At 49.5% G+C, this 21,628-nt stretch overlaps 8 protein-coding genes across 8 annotated transcripts; 6 read left to right on the top strand and 2 right to left on the bottom strand.

The window, feature by feature from the left end:
- Window positions 1-4,115: 4,115 nt before the first annotated feature.
- Window positions 4,116-6,713, top strand: ABOM_010261 (LIM domain-binding protein; the record flags this gene model as incomplete). Its single annotated transcript, XM_022537389.1, has 5 exons — window positions 4,116-4,416; window positions 4,535-5,451; window positions 5,512-5,799; window positions 5,853-6,119; window positions 6,177-6,713. 5 exons carry the CDS (start codon window positions 4,116-4,118, stop codon window positions 6,711-6,713), a joined length of 2,310 nt encoding a protein of 769 aa, XP_022385154.1.
- Window positions 6,714-7,858: 1,145 nt separating this feature from the next.
- ABOM_010260 (urease accessory protein UreG) lies at window positions 7,859-8,859 on the top strand (the record flags this gene model as incomplete). The annotated part of the gene is made up of 3 exons (XM_022537388.1): window positions 7,859-8,031; window positions 8,121-8,219; window positions 8,316-8,859. The coding sequence occupies 3 exons, from the start codon at window positions 7,859-7,861 to the stop codon at window positions 8,857-8,859; spliced, it is 816 nt and encodes a 271-aa protein (XP_022385153.1).
- Window positions 8,860-9,142: 283 nt separating this feature from the next.
- Window positions 9,143-10,808, bottom strand: ABOM_010259 (WDR46/Utp7 family protein; the record flags this gene model as incomplete). Its single annotated transcript, XM_022537387.1, has 2 exons — window positions 9,143-10,114; window positions 10,173-10,808. The coding sequence occupies 2 exons, from the start codon at window positions 10,806-10,808 to the stop codon at window positions 9,143-9,145; spliced, it is 1,608 nt and encodes a 535-aa protein (XP_022385134.1).
- A 396-nt stretch (window positions 10,809-11,204) lies between these two features.
- Window positions 11,205-13,709, top strand: ABOM_010258 (small subunit rRNA maturation protein TSR1; the record flags this gene model as incomplete). Its single annotated transcript, XM_022537386.1, has 3 exons — window positions 11,205-11,298; window positions 11,366-11,835; window positions 11,889-13,709. 3 exons carry the CDS (start codon window positions 11,205-11,207, stop codon window positions 13,707-13,709), a joined length of 2,385 nt encoding a protein of 794 aa, XP_022385135.1.
- A 454-nt stretch (window positions 13,710-14,163) lies between these two features.
- Window positions 14,164-15,309, bottom strand: sec17 (alpha-soluble NSF attachment protein SEC17; the record flags this gene model as incomplete). The annotated part of the gene is made up of 5 exons (XM_022537385.1): window positions 14,164-14,403; window positions 14,458-14,632; window positions 14,693-14,999; window positions 15,080-15,203; window positions 15,268-15,309. Coding segments are annotated over 5 exons (888 nt in total), but the record flags the coding sequence as incomplete, so codon positions are not given.
- A 363-nt stretch (window positions 15,310-15,672) lies between these two features.
- On the top strand, window positions 15,673-16,254 carry ABOM_010256 (uncharacterized protein; the record flags this gene model as incomplete). Its single annotated transcript, XM_022537384.1, has 1 exon — window positions 15,673-16,254. The coding sequence occupies one exon, from the start codon at window positions 15,673-15,675 to the stop codon at window positions 16,252-16,254; it is 582 nt and encodes a 193-aa protein (XP_022385132.1).
- A 259-nt stretch (window positions 16,255-16,513) lies between these two features.
- Window positions 16,514-18,631, top strand: ABOM_010255 (DUF726 domain protein; the record flags this gene model as incomplete). The annotated part of the gene is made up of 1 exon (XM_022537383.1): window positions 16,514-18,631. The coding sequence occupies one exon, from the start codon at window positions 16,514-16,516 to the stop codon at window positions 18,629-18,631; it is 2,118 nt and encodes a 705-aa protein (XP_022385133.1).
- Window positions 18,632-19,552: 921 nt separating this feature from the next.
- On the top strand, window positions 19,553-19,924 carry ABOM_010254 (uncharacterized protein; the record flags this gene model as incomplete). The annotated part of the gene is made up of 1 exon (XM_022537382.1): window positions 19,553-19,924. The coding sequence occupies one exon, from the start codon at window positions 19,553-19,555 to the stop codon at window positions 19,922-19,924; it is 372 nt and encodes a 123-aa protein (XP_022385122.1).
- Window positions 19,925-21,628: the final 1,704 nt, after the last annotated feature.

The following is a 21,628-nucleotide window of genomic DNA, read 5'->3' as shown; positions in this document are numbered from 1 at the left end:
TTTTACTGCTGGTTCACCTTGATGTATACGATGGAAGTCAACATAGAAATTAGCGGGCATATTAGAGGTGCACACACTCCAACCCCTGCTTGCAGCGTTGTGTGCAATCCATATTCTGCTCGTCGACGGTTTCTTTGCCTATTAAGCTCGCTTATCCCACAGCACAGAGGGCGAATTTGGAACGATAGCCAATGCACAGTAGTAATAAAAAAAATTCATAAATGGAGTAACTCAAGTTGAAGACAGGGGACCGAGATGGTGTGGCAATGAGCCCTGGAGGTCTTAGAACCTTTTGTCACACAGAAGATTCTATATCATTGATTACTGATGGGAAAGGTGTAGTACAATGGTTGGCCCTGTTAGAGGAGGATAAGTAGAAGTCAGTCTACCTGATGTCTGCCCCTGTAACCCACCCTTTCGACTGATGAAAGGTAGCTTTCCACCTCTGCCAGTTGTGGAACCATACAACGGTAAGGGTATATGTTATAATCGATCCAGCTATGCGAGTTGATACAGAGTCCCTGAATATTACATGTAGTTAATACACCAACCATGAGAAAAGTTTGATTCCCTACATTATCGAGGTGAATATTCGGCCATTGCTGGCTGGCAGATAATAAAAATGAATAATATCTGCATTATTCATCATGACTTAACATGTCTGGCTTGAGAATACTATCAGAATTATAAAAATATACCTCATTATGTGCGATATTCTTGGTGTACTGTGTATGCCGTATGACGGGCAACACTGTTGCATTGATTCGATCAACAAGTTTCAGGAGCTCGACAAAAGGCTAATGACATGGTACAATCCACTCCCATTCCACTTGCAATCGCCCAAACTGCGCCAGGAGACAATGTACTAGAACGGCAAGCCTTAACTGCTCAATATTCCTGTCTGCCTTCCCTGTGGTCCTGCCTGACAGTATTGAACTTTCTACTCGTTCAGAACAGGCAATGGACGCTGTAATAGCAGTCTATATGATACTGAGCAGGTCATCTTCAAATTAAATACTACCCAGGCTTTTGAGATGTCCTCCAATTGCCCTCCCGTAGGCTTGCCGAGTTACTCTTGCTGCTGTCTCTCGCCTGACATCAAGTAGAAACCTGCGCTACACCCATTAATTCTCAAGAGCCACGTTAGGGTTGCGAATTATCGGGCCTGCTCAGCATCAAAGCAACAAGCAGGCCGAGAGTGACTGAGCACCTAAATTTTACTTTGGTTTCAGTAGTCTCGACATAGGAGGCAAAAAGTGTAAGGAAGAATAAATAGGAGCTATAGAAACAGCTAAAAAAGGAATCTCCCCGACTGGGAGTCGAACCCAGGTCTCCCGCGCTTGTTCCTGTAAGGGATGACAAGCGGAAATCATGACCGTTAGACCATCGAGGATTTGTATTGCTTTACAGTCAGAATTTTAAACTTATAAGCCAAAACAAGGTTTAGTACTAAAACCCATTCTCAGATCTACCTGAGTTTCCTGGAACTCCCCCACGTTCGATTCCGTATGTCCAAGAGACAGTGTGATTTCCATCTTAACGTTTCATATACCCTGCAAGGCATAGGTGAAATGATTCCTTGGTGGAATATACTGGGCATTCTGGTCAATGTCGGCTTTTAAGCACAAGGTACGCCCTCAAGTTAAATTTTGATTAATGCAGCATACTGTGCCGTCTATTATATGCATGCTTAGTTTCAACGTATGTTCGATACTGTCTCTGTCTGGTATTCAAGGTATTAGTCGATAGAGGGCGTGTCCACGCTGTTGAAACAAAGCCCTTGGTACTGTCTAGAAAGAGCCGGGGTGATCTACAAGATCTACAATAACGCCTCCCTACCCCCAGTCTTAATAGTCTTTAGATCATCAGGGATCATTAGAGACTACAATAAAGTGCCCTTCGATCGCCCTTTCTCCTAACGCCATTCCCATTTAGCCGTTGATGTTTCGGGGTTCATGTAATGATCTGTAGTAGTTATACATATTAGATACACCTTATGCGCCCTTCGTATTTCGCAATATCTATACCAGGGGTTTTATGTGTTAGGATATGGAAATATTTACCTAATTGATTCTTCCAGCCCATCATGACCCGTCCTTGAGGCACGGTAATATTAAGTCCTAATAACATCGTAATCCTATATACCTGTGACGGTCGTTTTTGCTAGACTTTTGAACAACTTCAAATTTACGGAAACGCTTAAAGCAGCAACAGCCAGCTCAGCCGAGCTGTATCATTGGTAACAGCCCTGAACTTATGTCTGTTCCATTATATCTCTTACTCCTGTCAAGGTTTGAAGTTTCGGCGGTTCTCTTTGTTTAGGCCTGCAATTTCCAATATTTGTTACACCTATGTGAATTTGTTATAAGGGCGACTAGGTATATTCGGGAGATGAAGTTCTAGCCCCAAGAATTCTTCGTGGACTTATCAATGGTAATGGTGTACCTTGATTGCCAAGGGTCAAGGTCCTCTTATGCGCCAACTCTATTGTGGCTTACCAAAATTTAAAGTCTACTAGGGCTAGGGACTGGGCATTTGGTAGCGGTCAATTGATCCCTTAAGAAAATCTTGCATTGTTCAAAGTATTTCTCAGCTATTCTAGAATATTGCTCTTTATGGTCTAGCACGATGAAATCAAGAATGAACCTGTATTCTGCTCAAAAACCGTTAGTGAACAGTCCACGTCAAGTCAATGAAGCGGTGTAAAGTATATGATGAATCTCAGACAAAATATACTGGCAAGTAGCAGACCAACCGGGAAAGGAAGGTCCGAATGTCTCGTCAGGGGCGATTCAGAGATAGTAAAGAAGAAAGGTGTGGTTTGTCATCTTCGAAGAAGGGGAGAGAGAATGGGAGAGGAAGATGGAGAGACTGACCTTCATTATACCGCGCAAGGATCAGCTAATATGACCTGATCTTTGTTTTGTTAGTCGAGCTGTGGTACGATTGACCGCTGTGAAAGGCGAGCAAAATCCGTGCCCATTGGCCACGTCAGGCATGACAGTGCGATCGTTGCATGTGCTCAGACATTCTCGAACAAAGCATGCGGTCGATCTGTAACTTGTTCTGAACCTTGTCGGAAGAGATTTGACAGGTGGAAGGATAGGAGAAGAAGAGAAGAAAAAAAAAAAATTCGCGCAGAAGAAACTGCGTCGACAAAGAAATAGAAAAAAAAAATAAAAGGAGGCAAAAAAGTTTTTCCCGCAGCGGATCATCTCACGTGAGACATACCCGAAGAGGACTAGCGTCTCGCATGATTCGCGCCGGACGATTGGATTGAGAATCGAAGAAAAGCCTCAGGGCCAGCAGATCTGCCCATGAATCTCTGACCCTTTTTCCCAGCTTTTTTGCCTCTCGCTTTCTTTCTTCTGATTTTTTTGTTTTTTGTTTTTTTTCTTGTTCCCCCGTAGCCTAGTTCTTGCCTTGATCCACTCACGGCAGTTGGGCTCCGTCGTTATTCCAGGTCAACTCGTGGCGGTGTTTGCGTGCCCACCGTATTGGATTTTCTTGGGTGAGGGATTGAACTGGCGATCGCGACAGGTGCCGTCTGCTCTTTCGTTGGCCCTTTAGCCCCTCCACACCTCCGGCCTCCCTAAACCCATTTCTACTTATCTATCTTCCTACCCGTGTCTTCCCTTTCCACACCCGTTCTCCCAACTTTCCCACCCTCCCCCGACCGCCCCCGACAACTAACATTGAACATTTTTAGGGGCCAACCGATCTGGCGGGCAGAGGTGATTAGGCCGGGTTCGATCCATGCTCCTGCGCTCGTCTGGCTCTGGACGATACCAGACGCAGGCTCAGTCACCCGTCAGCTGCGTCTTGGCCTCCGCTCCGACGCTAAAAGCGGCCTGTTGTGCCTCCACGTCAAGCGCGCTTTGCTTCGAGTCCGACGCTCGCCTCCATCACCAACTGTCGATATTTTGACAATCTTTAATTATTTTTTTTCTGCATTCCCTCCTTTCATCTTAATACCTCTCCCTTCTCAATCTCTAGCGTGCTCTCTAGAACATTCTTTTTCCCGCCTCCCCTCCCCCTTCGCCGTCTTTCGCTTTCCCCTGTCCATCGATTTCTAGGAGTCCCGTTATCGGCGACTTCGTTGTACAGCGATGATGATGGCGCAGCCATTTCCTGCCCATCAGGGGATCCCGCAGCATCCCGGTATCCCCCCGGGTCACCCATTGGCCCCTGGTCAGCACCCAAATGCTCATCCCGGCGCCGGAATGGTACAGCAAGTACATCCCGGAGTATCAGCTCCGGGAGGCCCTCAGGTCACTCAGGGTGGACCAATGATGGGTGGGATGCCACCAGGTGCTGGAACAACCGCTCCTGGAGGTCCTGTACAAGCTCATGCTCTCTCTCATCTGAACCCAGCGCAAGCGCATCTGTTCCAGCAACCACACTTTGCGCAACAGTGTAGGTTTTTACCTCTTTTTTTCCCCTTTACCCTCGGACCCCCGATTTTCCCGAACAAGGTCCGGCCAAACACCATGATAATGATTGACGGCTAATGATATGTGTTTTTACCCTGTAGTTGCCAATAACCCTCAACTCATGCACCAGCAGCAGCAGCAACAGCTCTTAAGACAGCGGATGCTCTTTCAGCAGCAACAACAGCAACAACAGCAACAGCATGGTGGGCTTCCCGTATCAATGCCGAATGGTACGCAGGCATTGAATGCCGCTCAGCTGGCAGCCATGCAGAATCCTGGGATGCGTCCGGTCATATCCCAAATGCAACTTCAGCAGATGCCTCATGGACAGCCGCAGAATATACAACAACAGCAGCATTTCCTGGCTATGCAAGCTCAGCAAGCTCAGCAAGCTCAGCAGGCTCAACAGGCTCAACAGGCCCAGCAAGCTCAACAAGCACATCAGGCCCAGCAAGTGCAACAGCAGACTCCACAACCTGGCCAGCAGACTCCACAGCAGCGCCCTGCTCCTCAACCTCAAAATGTACATGATGCCCAAAGTGTTACCCCTCAACCGCAGCCGATGCCGCCGCCGCATCAGGGAAGTGCCACCCCGCAGCCCACCCCTCAACAACACCCACCTGCCTCTCAGCCGCCACAGCAGCCTGCCGTTCAGCAGCCGCAGCCAACGCCCAATCCGCCACCACAGCAATTACCGCAGTCCCAGCAACCGGGTCAGCAAGGCCAGCAGCAACAGCAACAGCAACAACAACAACAAGCGCAGCAACAGCCACAGCAACCAACGCAACCACAGCAGCCCCAGTCGCAGCCGCAGCCACAGCCTCAGCAGGGTCAACAACAGGGTCAGCAACAACAGCCACAGGGTCAGCAGCAGCAGGGACCGCCGATGACAGCCCAGGAGGCCCAATTGAAGGCCCAGCAACAGCAAAATGCCATGATGATGCAGCAGCGGATGAACATGAAAGGGGCCACGATACTATGTCTTAATACATTTGCAGAACAGCTTAGTAATTTCACGGTGTGTGCTACTTGCATACTTGTATTACAGCTCTGAAAAGCAAATGCTAACTGTTCACAGAGCCGCGGCGAGGCGTACGACTTGTTATACTGGCAGTCTTTTGTGGATAAATTCTACTCGCCCTCTGGCGTTTTGCGACAAGGAGTATGGAATCCGCAGACCGGCTCTAAACAGTTCGAGATCGCAACGCCTGCATTAGCACGCTACTACCTAACCCAATTCACAAGCGGAATTCGTCACATTCAAATGATTGTTGAAAATGCACGGGAAAGGGACTCGCCAAATGGAGGCCATATCGTCGAAAGTCCAAAAACCTCGTTCATTTATTGGTTTGTCAACGACACACAGGTGTGTTCCTCCACGCAAAGACCATCATACCTGGGTCGCTAACCTAGAAATAGATTTTTAGTAGCGGGAAATTGAGGGCGCACTTCGATATGAACAACAAAATTGAAATGCTTGATATCGACATTTCGAGTTATACTGAGTACCTCCCTCGCAGCCAGTTGCAAGCATTGGAGGCTGCCGACCAAAAACAAAGTCCGAAAGTCTCTAAGAATATGGGCAAGCGGGCTCAACAGAAGCAGGCCCTACAGCCTGCCTTTACCTTACCCGAGTCTATGGTGACCGCCAATGGTGTACCTTTCGCTGTACTGAGCTTCTTGGAGGTAAGTCTTTAGAAAGTGGTCTCTATGGTGATATAGCTAATCACAGATGCGCCATAGGTCGCCGAAACAATATCTCAAATGCAATTGTTATTCCAATACTCTCAGCAGAACCCTCAACTTTCGGCCCCTGAGGCGCTGTGCAACCTCGTTAATAGCTTGCCGACTCAAACACCCACTCCCGGGTTTATGCCAGCCCCGATGAATCCTGCTATGCAGCCTGGCCAGAACCCGCGCGGCCCCAATATGAATGGGCCCAACCAGTTTGCTTCTCCAGCAATGGCACATCTTGGCCTGCCGGGTGCCCAAGGGTCGCCTCATCTTGGCGGTTCGGCTCATCCAAGTCCGGCGCAAAGCCATCTTGCCGGCCCTCCAGGTATGGTGCCACCGGGCCAAATGCAACCAAATGTCGGCCAGGGCACGAGCGCTAGTGCTAGCCCAAATGTTAGTCATAAACGACGCCGGGCAAGTACGGTCAAGATGGAAAACGATGACACCGGCGCTCCGGAGGTCAACGGCACCGTTGCCCCGGGACCAAAGACGGTAAAAGCCAGTCCTCGAGTGGGTGGTAAAAGGCAGAAAGGCACTGCTAATTAGAGGAGTTATGACAATGGGCTTTGATCGCATTTTTTTTTGACATTTTCTTTTTCTCAAGAGACGGGGAACTGGCGTACCGTTTTTGGATACCTTTGCGATGCTGATCTTCTCTTTTTTTTATGGGGCCTCTATCCATTGAACATATCGGATTATCGTTGTCATTGCAATTATGCGCGGTCTTTTGTCGGTGTAGTGTGATGGATACGGTATGGCTGTTGCGATCTCGGTTGGCGGTGCGAGGTACCCGGCCTCCTTGAAGTCTATATCGCGTACTACGAATCGTTCCCGCCGTACACGATCCGCTTTATTGCCTGTGGTTTGTTTGCTCGGAGTTCATGTCCTGTGACTTTGCTCTGCCTCTGTATCTTATGGAGGCGATGTTGCGAGACCTTGAGCTCGATTCCCAATAGCGTTACTGGTCATTTTCTACCATTCGGACCGCTCTATTGATATCCATGTCTTTCCGTTGGCGATTGATGTGTCTGGCGTTGGGCTTCTGTTCTCTGGAAATAATTCTTGCTGCTTGCTATTTCGTCTGTGCTGTACGTTGACACTGCATACCGCGCCGTTTGGGAATGTACCTGAAGAGATAATGTAGTTATGGCTCTATTGATTGATTGATTGACTGGCTTCGTTTTGTTTGGTGCTTTATTTCTGGAACTTTTAGACGAGGTGATTGGACACGAAACATGGTTCACTGGTTTATACTACTAGTAGTACTGGGTAGCTACTGGCCAAGATCTTCGGCGGATCTGCAGTACATTGGGGACAGCTGGATTGCGGAGCCCTACGTTTAGTATCTTATTCCAACCCGCCCGGATCCAATCTTATCAAAACTCATGACATATCGGTTCATGTCAGCATGGGTCCAATCGGAATGCTACCTCGCTTAGAAGCAAACCGTCATGAAGAGTCCCCTAGGAGAGAATTTATGGAGGCATCGGCAGCCTCCGCTCGTTCGGCGAACGAATGAATGCCGTCCATGGCCGAGAACAACTCTAAATCAATGATTCAATACCTGCACTGATGCCCCTCCTTGGCTACTAGTATAACTACCCCTCCACACCCAATTCACCACAACATCCTACTATATACCCCTTCTCCTATAACCATACACTTCTCCTCACAACACCACCCCCCCCAAAATGTCGCATTCTCACTCCCATGACCAAGGCATTAGCCACTCCCACGATGACTTCGGTGGCCACGGTCACTCGCATGAGATCCTCGACGGACCCGGTTCCTTTCTGAACCGTGAAATGCCACTGATCGAGGGCCGCGACTGGAGAGATCGCGCCTTCACCATCGGTATCGGCGGGTACGTCTTCAGCAAACACATATTTAATTGAACAAAAAAAAAAGACAAAACAAGAATCTCCATTCAAACACTAACAACACTATAAACAGCCCCGTCGGATCCGGAAAAACAGCCCTAATGCTCGCATTATGCCAAGCTCTCCGAGACGAGTATAACATCGCAGCAGTGACCAACGACATTTTCACCCGGTAAACACCTACAACCATCCCAGAACAAAAAAAATAAATAAATAAAAGTAAAAAATGAATTGCCCCACTAACACGGAAACCCTACCCCCGTAACAGGGAAGATGCTGAATTCCTCAACCGCCACAAAGCCCTCGCGTCCAAGCGCATCCGCGCCATCGAGACGGGTGGCTGCCCGCATGCCGCCGTGCGTGAGGACATCAGCGCGAACCTCCTTGCGCTGCAATCCCTCCACAAGCAGTTCCAGACGGATCTCCTCCTGATCGAGTCTGGCGGTGATAACCTCGCGGCCAACTACTCGCGCGAGCTGGCTGACTTCATCATCTATGTTATTGATGTCGCGGGTGGTGATAAGGTGCCCCGGAAGGGTGGACCGGGCATTACCGGGTCGGATCTGTTGGTGGTGAACAAGTGTGATTTGGCGCATATCGTTGGGGCTGATTTGGGGGTTATGGAGAGGGATGCGGCAAAGATGAGGGAGGGAGGTCCGACTGTGTTTGCCGAGGTGAAGAATGGCAAGGGGATGCAGCATATCATTAACTTGATTATTAGTGCGTGGAAGGGAAGCGGTGCTTATGACCTGAGCTTGGAGAGGTGGAATGCTGGAGCTACCAGGGGTTCTGGCAGTGTGGATGAGCAGTAGATTATGATCTATGATTTCTCGCAAACGATATGTTTGTAAATGTACAATTGCTGGTGGTCTATTCACTACATACAAAAGGCGTAAGTTAGAAAGAAAACTTTTTTTGTTTGAAATCCCATATTCCACACCCTTGACCAACGCCTCACAAATGCAGAGTTCATTCGTTCGTGAACAAAACCAATAAGAGCTATAGCTCTTACGAGAGCATCGGGTATATGAAAAGCTCCTGACGGAAAGAAGCAAAAAAGCAATATCCATGAATTCACCGGAAGCAGGGACCGAACTAGATCTCCTTCTTGGCGAACCGGGCCAGTGCAGGGCCCAGATCCTCCCGCTCGGCACGGAGCTTGTCCCTTGCACGGGCTTGGTGCTCTTTGCGCAGCATCTCGGCCTTGACCCGCTTGTCGTCGACGACGTTCCTGCGGCCCTTCTTCCGCAGGTACTTGCGCAGGGCGCTGTTGCGGCGCGCGCGGTTCTTGAGCTTCTCCATGGCGTCTTCGGGTCTGCGGTCGAGGTCGCGCTCTTCGCGGTTCTTCTGGTCGCTGATGGTGTCCAGCTTTCCGATGAAGGTGGGGTCCAAGGAGATCATGTCGGGCTGTAGCTTGTTGAGCAGACCCTGCACTTCGCCCTCCTGGCGCTGTCTCTTGTTCTCGTACGGGTTGGCCTCTAGAGCGTCGAAGTTGGGTTCACCGGCGCCGGGGACGATGATACTGGCGAAGCCCTGGTCATGGGTAACACCGAGCACATCCTCGAAGGGGCACCAGCGCATGTTCTCGATACGTTGGCCATCTCCGCCCCAGGCCATATACGGACTCTTGACCTTGCCTTGGTCGGCAGCGGCGGCGTCGAAGAGACCCCGCCATACGCTGACCTGGGTGCCCCAGCCAACGGCCGTCAAACCGCGGTCACTGATCGCAACCGAGGCACCTGGTTGGTAGCACGAGTACGAATGCACTTCGCGATACATGCGAATATCCCACACGTTCATCTTCATATCCTGGCCGGTCGAGACCATATACCGGCCTGATCTGTCCATCGCCATGGAACGAACCGGCCCCCGGTGGACGAGGGCCTTCACCAGCGCCGTCTGGGAATTAGGAGACCATAAGCTGACGGTTCCGTTCTGGTGGCCGACATGGATGATAGCGTTCCACGGGTTCTGGGCTAATGATGTGGGAGCGCCCATACGGGTGGGCAGTTCGGCGACCATTTGTCCGGTAGAAGTATCGGTGTACTTGAGGTGGCCGCTCATTTGCTAGGGTAAACATGATCGTTAGACAAGTTTTACTGACCCGGATGGGGTTAATACTCACAGCACTAGCGAGAAGAAAGTGGTATGGAAGAAATTCGAGGAAGAGCGGTTCAAGGTGCTTGCTGAGACAATGAATTTCCGTTCCAGCTTGATCGTAGATGTAGACATATTTCTTTTGGGCTACGGCGAAGAACTGGTTATTGTGCAGCCACCGAGCATCCCGAACCGTCTCTCCCAAATTGAGCTCGCATCCTAGTCGTCCTGCACGCCAGTCCATCGTCGCAACATGTCCTTTCCGGCCAGCCAACAGAAGATCACGTCCATTTCTCGTATAGTCTGCCCGGTAGGGTCCAAAGTCGTTCAGTCGCAATTCAAACCCCTTCTTAGCTGTCTCGATGCCAACGCCCTCCTTGATATCATCCTGTCGAACCTTGTATGTCCGCTCCAGCTCTGTCTCGGGTTCGAGGAATCCGGCTTCGTGCTCCAAGAGAATCTCCGCATCCTTCGCCTTAAGCGCAGCTTGTTTGAACTTGTTTTCGACGGATCTGAGATTGGCGCGCAGTTTCTTATCCCTCACGGTTTGCATCGGAATTGCCTTTCCTCGTCCATATTTTTTTTGCGCTTCAATGAGTGCTTTATTCTCTTTGCGTTTTTTGTTGGCCGGCGCGACGGCCTTGGTCGACGGGTTATCCGCCATCTGTGAGGAAATACAGAAGTGTGAAAGCGAGAAAGAAAGGTGAATTAAAGAAAGTGAAAAAGTGAAAAAGACGAGCACAACAATCAAAAGCGTAAAAGTAAGAAGAAAGGTGTTGGAGTAACGATCCGGAGGTTTTGCGGGTCTTTCGCAGGAAAATTCATGCCAAGACCTTTTTTCCCTTTCGCTTGTCCACCACAGCGGATTTTTTTTCTGCAAACTGACCGCTTGTAGATCTCATTGCCCACTGGGGACCTGCTGGGCCGTTTACTGTGTACCGGTTTATAATATCTCGGTTTCTCTTTCTATTTAACATTCTCTGTAAATAAATTCACACTGGAATCCCTCCCTTTCCGTTTCAAAGGGTCCAGCGGTGCCAATTCGGCGCCCACCCAAACGATGCAGCATCATCACCGTTCCACCACCAAATCTTCCCACAAGCCATTCAAGACCAAGCATGCGTCTAAGGGTGCGCTGAAGGAGAAGGCGAAGGGTACGACTGGACCGCATTTTTCCTTGTACTTTTTTATGGTCTAGAGCCTATTGCTAATGCCTTGCAGGCAAAGTTGAACGAGGCGAGCGGGGCACGCGCAAGACCCCTCATCAACAACTTATGTCAAAGCTCGACCGGAGGAATCAAGCCCGCCAGAAGCAGCAGGTGAAGCACCAGGAGAAGGCTCAAGCAACCAGCATCTTCTCCGGGCAGAGTGGCGCTCCCCGCCATGTCGCCGTTGTGCCGCTGTCGGCCGACGTCGATATTGCCGCTATCATACGGTCCCTGAATGAGAGCGTGGAAGTTTCTTGCGAGGTCTCCCCTGACACCCTCTCCCGCGTGCGCATCGATCGCTTCCGACAGAGTGTGCAATATATCCCCGCGAAGTATGATTTGATGAATGCCTTGGATGTGTGTCGTATGGCCGACTTTGTGGTCGTGGCTCTTTCGTCGGAGGTTGAGGTTCAGGAAGAAGGCGAACTTATCCTGCGCTCGATCGAGGGCCAGGGTATATCTAATGTTCTTGCGGTTGTTCAGGTATGCAATCTGGTCTGTTTATTAGCGTTCGTGGTGCTAACTAGACTGTTTAGGGGCTTGATAAGATCAATCCACCCAAGAAACGCCCACAGGTAGCCGCTTCCCTGAAGTCATTCATCAACCATTTCTTCCCATCAGTGGAGAAGGTTCTCTCTGTGGATTCCAGACAAGAATGTTCCAACGCCATCCGTTCTCTCTGTACCGCTACGCCCAAGGGTATCCGCTGGCGCGATGATCGTAGCTGGATGCTCATCGAAAATGTCGCCTGGCCCGAGGCCAACTCAGAAGTTGTGGACGATGTTGTTGTGACCGGTGTTGTACGTGGAAGGGGATTGAAGGCCGATCGTTTAGTCCACATCCCCGGCTGGGGTGATTTCCAGATCGACTCAATCACAGCAGCCCCATTGCCGCAAGCACGAGGCAAACGTGACGATGCTATGAATGTCGACGAGAGCGAATCTTCCCAAGTTTTGGATACTCCCACTGCTGACATCGATGACCTGGCTGTTGTGGCGCCTGAGGAGATCGAAATAGAAGATGATGACATGGAAATTCCTGAGGAAGAACGGAGGGGTGTCTTGCTTGACGAGCACCATTACTTCTCAGACGACGATTCTCACATCCCTGCCAAGCCCAAGAAACTACCAAAGGGTACATCAGAGTATCAATCTGCATGGTTCTTGGACGATATTTCTGTTTCCGGATCAGACATGAGCGATGGCGAGGACGAGGAGATGGCTATGGACACAGCTGGAGCGCCAGAAGACGGTGTCTTCCCAGACAACCACGACGCGATGACGGAAGCCGGAGCTACCGAGTACCCCCAGTCAGAGATGTTCGCTGACCCATCACCCGAAGATGAGGAAAGAGAGCTGGAGGAATACCGGGCCAGCCGCAGAAGGGAAGCCAAGGAGGATCTGGAATTCCCTGACGAAATCGAACTTCACCCTAATGTTCTTGCCAGAGAACGTTTGGCACGCTTCAGAGGTCTGAAGAACTTCAAGACTAGCCCCTGGGAGACAAGGGAAGACCGACCCCACGAACCAGAGGACTGGCGCCGACTACTTCAGATTATTGACTACAAGGGCTCCAAGAACAGGACTATCAGGGAGGCACTTATCGGTGGTGTTAACCCTGGTATCCGTGTGGACGTACACCTTCGTGCCGTGTCCACGTCTCTTCGCAAGAAGCCACAGCCGCTGTGTCTGTTCTCTCTCCTCCGTCACGAGCACAAGAATACCGTTGTTAATGTGAATATGACTTTGACCTCTAACATCGAAGAGCCACTGAAGTCCAAGGAAGAACTCATTGTTCAGTGCGGACCTCGCCGCATGGTCGTCAACCCTATCTTCTCCTCGAACGACAACACGCCAAACAACGTGCACAAATTCGACCGTTTCCTCCACCCCGGCCGCAGTGCCATTGCAACATGGATTGGACCCCTTACCTGGGGCGCCGTTCCTGTTCTTGTTTTCAAGAACAAGTCCGTCCAAGACCCAGAGGTCATGGACGGAGACGACCAACCGGATGTCGAACAATTGGAACTCATCGCAACCGGCACAGTTGTGGCACCCGATACGTCCCGCGTTGTCGCCAAGCGCGCAATCCTCACCGGTCACCCATACAAGATCCACAAGAGGGTCGTCACGGTACGCTACATGTTCTTCAACCCGGAGGACATCAACTGGTTCAAGGCCCTCCAGCTGTGGACCAGAAGAGGCCGCAGCGGTTTCATCAAGGAGAGTCTGGGTACCCATGGTTACTTCAAGGCTACCTTCGATGCCAAGATCAACCCTCAAGATTCGATCGGTATCAGCTTGTACAAGCGGGTCTTCCCTCGGAAGGCTCGCACTCTCGAAGAGGTTACTGCTTAAGGGTTTGTGTTTTTGCCGCTGGGATTTAGGAATTGATATGGGCGGTTTCCAAGGGAAAGATGATATGATACCACAAAGTCGGTTGCATGAATTGACGATTCTCACCTCTTGAAAGATTGAGGTGTTCAAAAAGCATTAGGATTTCATATAGATTTCAATAAGTAGATCAGGTCAAGCTTTAATGAGTTACGATCTTTCTTTTTCTAGTATCCGGCTCTCTCGCATGGGTAATTGAATGAATTAGTAGCTCAGTAACACCCTTTCCCGAAGTAGCTGAAAATATGTATATTTACGAGCAAGCCCCAAATCCAAGACACGTAGTGCACCGTAAAACTGAGGTCATGGTCATGATAACAACGAACATCCAAACAAGTGGCGAGGAGCGCTACTTCTGAATTTATGTGGTGAGGTATGTGTGAAACAAAAACGCAAAAAGAGATATGGATATAGCTATCTAAGAGAAATCCTCTGCCTGCTCCTCGATGTTGTTCTTGATGCGGAGTAGCAGGGTTGTCTTCCACTTGTCCAACTTGCTCAGCTGATCGAATTGGAAGAGCTTGTCGGCGAAGGCCTCCTGGTCACCTTGTTCAATGGTCTGAACGAGGTCAATAAGCAACTGGTGCTCCCTTGTTGAGGCAAAAGTGTTATCAATATCACGGTAGTTCTCGAGGGCGCGGTTGGTGGCAACCAGATCCTAAACATGGTTAGTATACCTTGAATATATCAAGGAAACGATCGAAACGCGTACATTAGTGGCCAAATGGCAGATGCCACCCTTCAGGAAGTAATCTTTAACGGACCACTTCATCAGGTTATTAGAAATGGATGAACGGCCGATTCTCTCGTAGTGTTCGATAGCTTTGTAATAGTCGCCTTCCAGGGCGGCCAAATCAGCAGCTTTGAGATAGTGCTTGTTTGCAAGGCTAATCGACCAGGAGAATTAGTAAGTATCATCGTGGAAGAATGGGGGAAGAACGGCATACGCTTCAGCGTTATCACTGTCGAACCACTCGGCAGCTTTCTCGTAGGCTTCCAGAGCCTTCTTCTGATCACCCAGTTCCACTTCATATACCTCTGCCAAGTACTGCTGTTGAGTGGCAGCACGGCGGAAGTTGCCTTTTAGTACGTAGTGTTGGATAGCGCTTGAGAGCACACGGGCGGCATCTTCAGGGTCCGACTTGCGGTAGACCTTGAAGGCTTCCTGCAACGAATTGGCAGCGTCGTCAGGCTCATTCAGGCTCTGTGTTTGGATAGAGGCGGCCTTTTCGAATGCTAAACCGGCTTCCTTGTCTAAGTTTCCACAAAGGCACAGGTCAATATTTGTGCACGTCATAGCACCGAACGTTAAGCAGTGCGGGGGAGGGACATACTTTGCTTTTGGACTCGGAATGCATTTCCAGCTTGCGTGTACAAGTCCGCTGCGTTTTCGTATTTCTCTGTCCGTCCGCTGAAGAAGCTGAAACCACTACCGGCGCCCTGCAGCGCTTTGTCTGCCTGTATGTGACCACGGGACATCAGTGATCGTCATTCTGGGGTAGGTAACGATGTTTGAACTTACTTTCTGGAGCAAAACACGAGGGTCTTGAGCCATGTTGAATAAGCTGTGTCGGCCCCAGCAACAAAGTAAGACAGATGCACTGGAGGTCAGGTTTCGGCACTAGAGACTAAAATTTATCAGGAGGGGCTGTGACGTTGATAGATGGAAATATATAGTTAGACTGAGGGGGATCGGAAAGTTGGACGAGGAGATGATCTGCCGCCCGCCCACGTAGGCGGTGGGCGGGTTTGCGTTCAAGTTATTGCTTCATTTCAATACATACTGAACTAATGTTTATTTTCCGTGACCTTTTCACCCTACCCTCGACTCGGCTAATTCTTTCAATCTCTATTCATTGAGAACCTTCACGGCAACCAATTACCAAACTAGCTTCGGGTATCCGATTATACGACACATCGAGGTACAATGCTTTGTCTACGCTCCACGACTTCTCAATTGTCCAGACGGATTAGTCCTCGGACTCTGCAACTTTCTAACCTGACTGGAGTTCGCCTCTACAGCTCTAAGCCCGAGCAGGTAGACGTCGATGCGCTACTTGCGAAGCCATCCTGGTCCGTTCGTTCTCTCCTTCCCAACCAGACCGCGAAACAATCGTCGCCGTCAGTCACGCCGGCGCAACTCCACCATCTACTCCGCCTGTCAGCCCTTCCATTGCCATCTAGCAAGGAGGAGGAAACTAAGATGCTCGAGACCCTTGAGTCTCAGATCCATTTCGTGAAAGAGATACAGCGTGCTGACGTGACGGGTGTCGAGCCGCTGCGGAGCATCCGGGACGAAAGCCCCGAGGCATTGAAGGAGAACACGGTTGGACTGGATCAATTGAAGGATGCTCTAGCCAAAGAACGAGTGGTCGGCCGCAACAAGAGGATACAACGCGTCGAGACCGAGAGAAATGGTCGCCCGGACGGAGATGCTTGGGACGGAAATGCTCTTGGTTATGCTTCCAAGACGAAGGGCAAATTCTTCGTCGTGGAAACAAGTAACTAAAGGATTCTCCAGTTGACGATGAATCGTGAATTACTCTACTCAGCTTTGGAGATGCTGCTGAGCGAGGTATTTATCAACGAAGCTGAAAAGCAGCGCATCTCTGGGCAGCTGAGTCAGCAACCCAGTGACTTCATCGTCCTGAAGGCAACGTTACATTATTTGTCAACTCGAACAACCTGTCGCAAGACTGTCTCTGGCTGACTTGTCCAAGATCTTCTAACCATAGCAAAAATTTACCGGTCCCATTGTCCTTTTATCAATGTGGAAGAATTTGAAAGAGAAACATGCCAGCAAATTCGGGTCGGCCGCCCCTGTGGCTCCGAAGAATGACGGCAACCAAGACCTAACTACTATATTGAATCGGTCCCAACGGGCCGACCTGACAATGCTGGTTGCTGCGATTCTGGAATACATGAGAGCCACAGTTGAGCAGAATTTTCATGGTTCACCGTCACATAGTCATGAGACCTCTCCTGACCGCAAAGAAAGCGATTCGGCTTTAATATCACATGATCAGCAAGGCAACCCGGCCGACCGATCCGACTTTAAACCCACTGTGCAAGACTTGAAAGCCGAAGCCACCTCGCTCACAAGCTTTGATGACTGGAGGGACTCGGTTATCCTTCGAATTGGTGAAGTCGTTAACAAAACCGATGGTGATGATGATGATGATGATGATGATGATGATGAACAGCACGCTAGTACTAGCTCGCAAGCTTCTCAACAACAAGCTCCAGTAGTGCCTGAAGACCAGGGCTCATTGGAAAAGTTGCGTGAGGTCTATCCTCCCGTGGAAACTCCGCTCCTTCAGCTTCCAGAAGCCAAAAGACTCTTGATTCTCCATTCACTGCTTCTATTGCTGCTCAGCTTAGAGCATTATAATGCTCGCTCGCGAGTGTTGATGCTTTACGTCGCATCTAGTCTACACTTGAATGTAAAGATCCTCAATGGCGATGAGGTCAAGGTTGCCCGTGTACTACTTGACACTGCCATTGAGTTAACAAAGAACGCGGAAGCACAGAATCATGGCAAGAAAGGTGACTCTTCGAGAAAGTGGAAGGTTGGCATTGCTTCAGTCGCCGGAGCAGCCCTCATTGGCATTACTGGTGGACTTGCCGCGCCCCTAGTTGCAGCTGGGCTTGGAACTGTCTTGGGGGGTATTGGACTTGGTGCTACGGCAGCTGCAGGGTACTTGGGTGCTCTTGCTGGCAGTGGTGTCATCGTTGGCGGTTTGTTCGGCGCTTACGGAGGCCGAATGACTGGGCGCATGGTGGATAAATATGCCCGTGAAGTGGAGGACTTCGCATTCCTGCCTGTCCGTGGTTCTCGGCAGAGACCTCGTGATGAAAAGGAAGCCGCTAAGCAGGATCATCGACTACGAGTTACTATTGGCATCACCGGTTGGGTTACGGAGGAAGATAATTTCGTCGTTCCATGGCGTGTCATTGGCGCGGATTCCGAGGTCTTTGGCCTCCGCTGGGAAACAGAGCCGTTAATGAATCTCGGCAATGCAATGGATCTCCTGGTAACAAGTGCTGCATGGGTTGCCGGTGAGCAAGTTTTGAAGAAGACGTTCTTTGCATCTCTCTTGAGTGCCGTGGTTCTGCCTTTAGGCCTGCTCAAGGTTGCTCGTGTAGCCGACAACCCTTTCAGTGTTGCGAAGGCCCGAGCTGACAAGGCTGGAGAGGTTCTTGCCGACGCGTTGATCAACAAAGTGCAGGGCGAGAGATCTGTCACTCTTATAGGGTATTCCTTAGGTTCGCGGGTGATCTTCTCCTGCCTCCAGAGCTTGGCCAAACGCGGCGCATACGGCCTCGTGGACTCTGCAATATTGATGGGATCAGCGACTCCTTCCAATGCACAACACTGGCGCCGTATGCGAAGCATAGTCAGCGGACGGCTGGTTAATGTTTACTCAGAGAACGATGCTGTGCTTGCTTTATTGTATCGCACCAGCAGTCTTCAACTGGGCGTTGCGGGGCTACAACCCGTCCAAGGCGTAGCCGGTGTTGAGAACTTGGACGCCGGCGACATCATCAGTGGTCACTTGCGGTACCAATTTCTGGTCGGACATATTCTCGGCAAGATCGGACTGGAGAGTATTGATGTCCGTGAAGTGGAACGCGAGGAGGCTGCACTGGCCGCCAAGGATCAGAGACAGGAACAGGAACGGATCCAAAATGAGCGCCGGGCAGGTGTTCAAGGCAGTGACTCCGCACAACAGAAGTTGGAGAGCGGCGAGCTGAATGATGAGGAAAATCGCTTGCAGAAGCAGGTCGAAGAGAGGAAACTTGAGCGTCTGCCTTTGCGTCACAATAAGCCGGGACACCAAGATCTCCATTCAGCTCATGATGCGGAAAGGGAGTATAAGAACTGAGGAGTCTGAGCAAATAGTGTTGTCATGTGCGGTTGAGAAGTGTGATGTCTAATGTGAGCGTCAAGGCAGTAAAGCAGAGATTCCCAGTTGCGTGTGTTATAGATCATCAGACATAAATGAATGCTTCATCTTTGGCATAGTTATCTTTTCACCACCTAATGTTATTTTATCACTATATCATTGTATGTTTGCATAAAGTACCGTATCCCACGGCGTAAATCCATTGTGTTTAGGGCTGGTGCATATAGGATTATGGCCAGTTCCAAGCCCAAAGAATTGTCCTTCTGGAAACTGCCTACCATTCACCACCAAAGAGTAGAAACAAGGTACGTATAGGACTTGTCCAGATCCTCCAAGTTCCAAGCTATACAAGGTGCATAAGATAAATGCCAGTCCAAGGCTGGACCAACCATCTATGCCGACAATTTCCATGTAATTGCAATGGACTTAGAAGCCCTTGACGGCGTTCAGCCCATCGATGCCTGCTGGTTACACGGGCATCCTTCGACAAATAGAGTTAGTTACCCTACGGTCGTTAGTTTCCCTTTCCCATGGTTGGATCCCAACCAGGTAACTTCCGTAAAAGAAGCGGCCTTTCCCCGTGGAAGACCGTCCACCAGAAGGCGAGACACAGAACAACCCCGAATATAGATTCCACGAGAGAGATGGAATAAATCAATGTCTCCAGTTGGTTTTCCAATCGAGCCATGGGAACCAAACTTGAGTCCTGGGTAATTGGGGATGTCTCCCCTTGTATGCGTAGGCTCTGGTAGACACGAAGCGAATGCCTCGGGTATAAATAGGGCAGTGATGTCGTTGGACTTGTATCCTACCAGGCAGTCCTTTGCATCCTTCCCAGCTTTTAATTGACTTATTGCTTGTTCTTTTGTCACCCTACAGCTGAGAAAGGTCTTCGACAATATGAGTGCGCAGATTTCAGAGTCCAGTTTTGCGAAGAAAAAGGGAGTGATATACGCACAGTACCGTCTTCCAAGTGTTATCGGTGGAGACAAGAGTTGGAATGAGGTTAAGGAAGATGGCGAACAAGCGTTGTCAGTGCTGGTGGACTTGTACAAAGGATGGATGATCGGAGCAGGAGAGGTCACCCTTTCTAGACAGAGTAATAATGATAAAGTCGACTACTTCTGTGTGAAAATGGGCGAATATGAGAGATGTTCGGAGCCCAGTGTGAAGGAAGCGGGGGAGAGGCTGTTTTCGATAATTCGCCAGTTGTTGAATTCATGGAGACGTGCGGACGACATTGAGAAGTATGACCGAGAGGGTATTTTTTGAGTAAACAGCTTAATGTTACCGTTCTGTCTGGGGCTGTCTTGTTTGGATGAGTGTTTATGGATATATTTGGGGTTGTTTAGACTGGAAATCGAAATGAATTGGTTGATCTCACGCTTTTGGAAAGATACCTCCACAGTTTTCCATCTTCGTCAGTATAAGTTACGATGATGTGATTCTCTGCCAGGAGGATCGCCAAATGAGATGTTAAAACATACCGTGTATGTCATGTAAGCTGAATTGCCAATTTTTCCGCCGAGGATAACTTAGAAGCACAAGAGGGTGGACCGTCGAGATCGAAGCTGAAATCAGACGTCCTCTTGGTAAAGGATAAGGACAGTACATTGAAGCACAGTACCGTTGGCGACCAAGACAGAATCAGCCCAACTGGCTTCTAACTGTAGATTAAATACTCTTCCTGTCGATATCATCTTATGGCATCATTCAGCTCACTCGTCGCAAGTGGAAAACTCTCATTGACAACGTGTCTGTATCACCCACCCACCTTCGGACTCTACCAGATTTCCCGGGTTGATCTCGTGACAGGCTTCTACTGGTATCTGTTGCATCATCGTCATACTCATGAGTCTTGTCTTGAGTATTCCTCACACTGAATAGAAGCCGTGCTCATGGGGGTTCCCTTGCCCGCAATGATTCTGAAGGTCTCTCAGAGGATCCTCCTGTGCCCTGTCATAGTACCTGGTGTCCTGCTGACGGCCTAGTATTTGGTCTGTCCCAGGCCGGTTATCTTACGGAGGGGTTTTTTTTAAGCATTCACGATCAACATATAACCATCCCTGACTAACTTCCAATGCGAAGGCCGCATAGCATCTGCCGCTCCAAAGGATAGAGGCAGAAAAACAACAGAATAAAGATAGGACCCATACTATGCACATTACTAGTCACACAAGCTACATTTATCTTCGGCCATCGGCGCCATTAAGAGTATCCATCGGTGTACTGGAATGTATCTAGCATATCAAGAAAAACATCCAAGTTCGAGGAAGCCAAGAAATCTTACAGTCTCCAAATGTAGTAGACTACCAAATCTTCTCCAGATTCCTGAATATCGGAATATATGAACTACTTGCAAGCCATTCACCGGCAACTAGAGCATCTTAGATGGTACCTTCCTTACGGATTTGATCGCTGTGCTTGTTTCCTGCATGGTAGGTTTCACTCACAAGGATTACTCCGCTCTGGTTGTAAACGTCTGTCCTGCAACTTCATGGAATCAACCCTTGCCCTATAGATTGTCAGGATGTCACCATCTACATGTACAAAACAAGACGGATAATAACGATATCATTGAGATATAAAGCCGATGGACGTCTCAGGTCGATGGCAAAAGCGATTATCAGGAATAGACTGGGAAACCCGCAAAGAAAAGCACGTCCTTCTCTGTTTTCTTGAATGGACATTCCTCGAGATATCTCTGAGATTGTTTCAGACAACTAAGAAGAAAACCGAAACGATTGTTTTGGGCCCCATGAAATATCCCTGATACCTTGGAAAGAAGATTCTCCTGTGGAAGCCTGGTCCCAAGAGTCCACTTTTGGAGTATAAGATCTCTGTTCAGGACTTCGGAGGTCTATGATAATAAGTCAGCACCCTGGTTCCTAGATTCTGATATTCGCTCTTGCTACTTCTCTATACGTTTTTACTGGCCTCCCGAACACATTTCAGATCTACCACAAGAAGATCCAC

Source organism: Aspergillus bombycis (assembly GCF_001792695.1).
Source record: "Aspergillus bombycis strain NRRL26010 chromosome Unknown contig00112, whole genome shotgun sequence".
In the NCBI taxonomy this organism is placed as follows: domain Eukaryota; kingdom Fungi; phylum Ascomycota; class Eurotiomycetes; order Eurotiales; family Aspergillaceae; genus Aspergillus; species Aspergillus bombycis.
The sequence above is the reverse complement of the archived record's forward strand: the minus strand, read 5'-3'. Positions and strand labels throughout refer to the sequence as shown.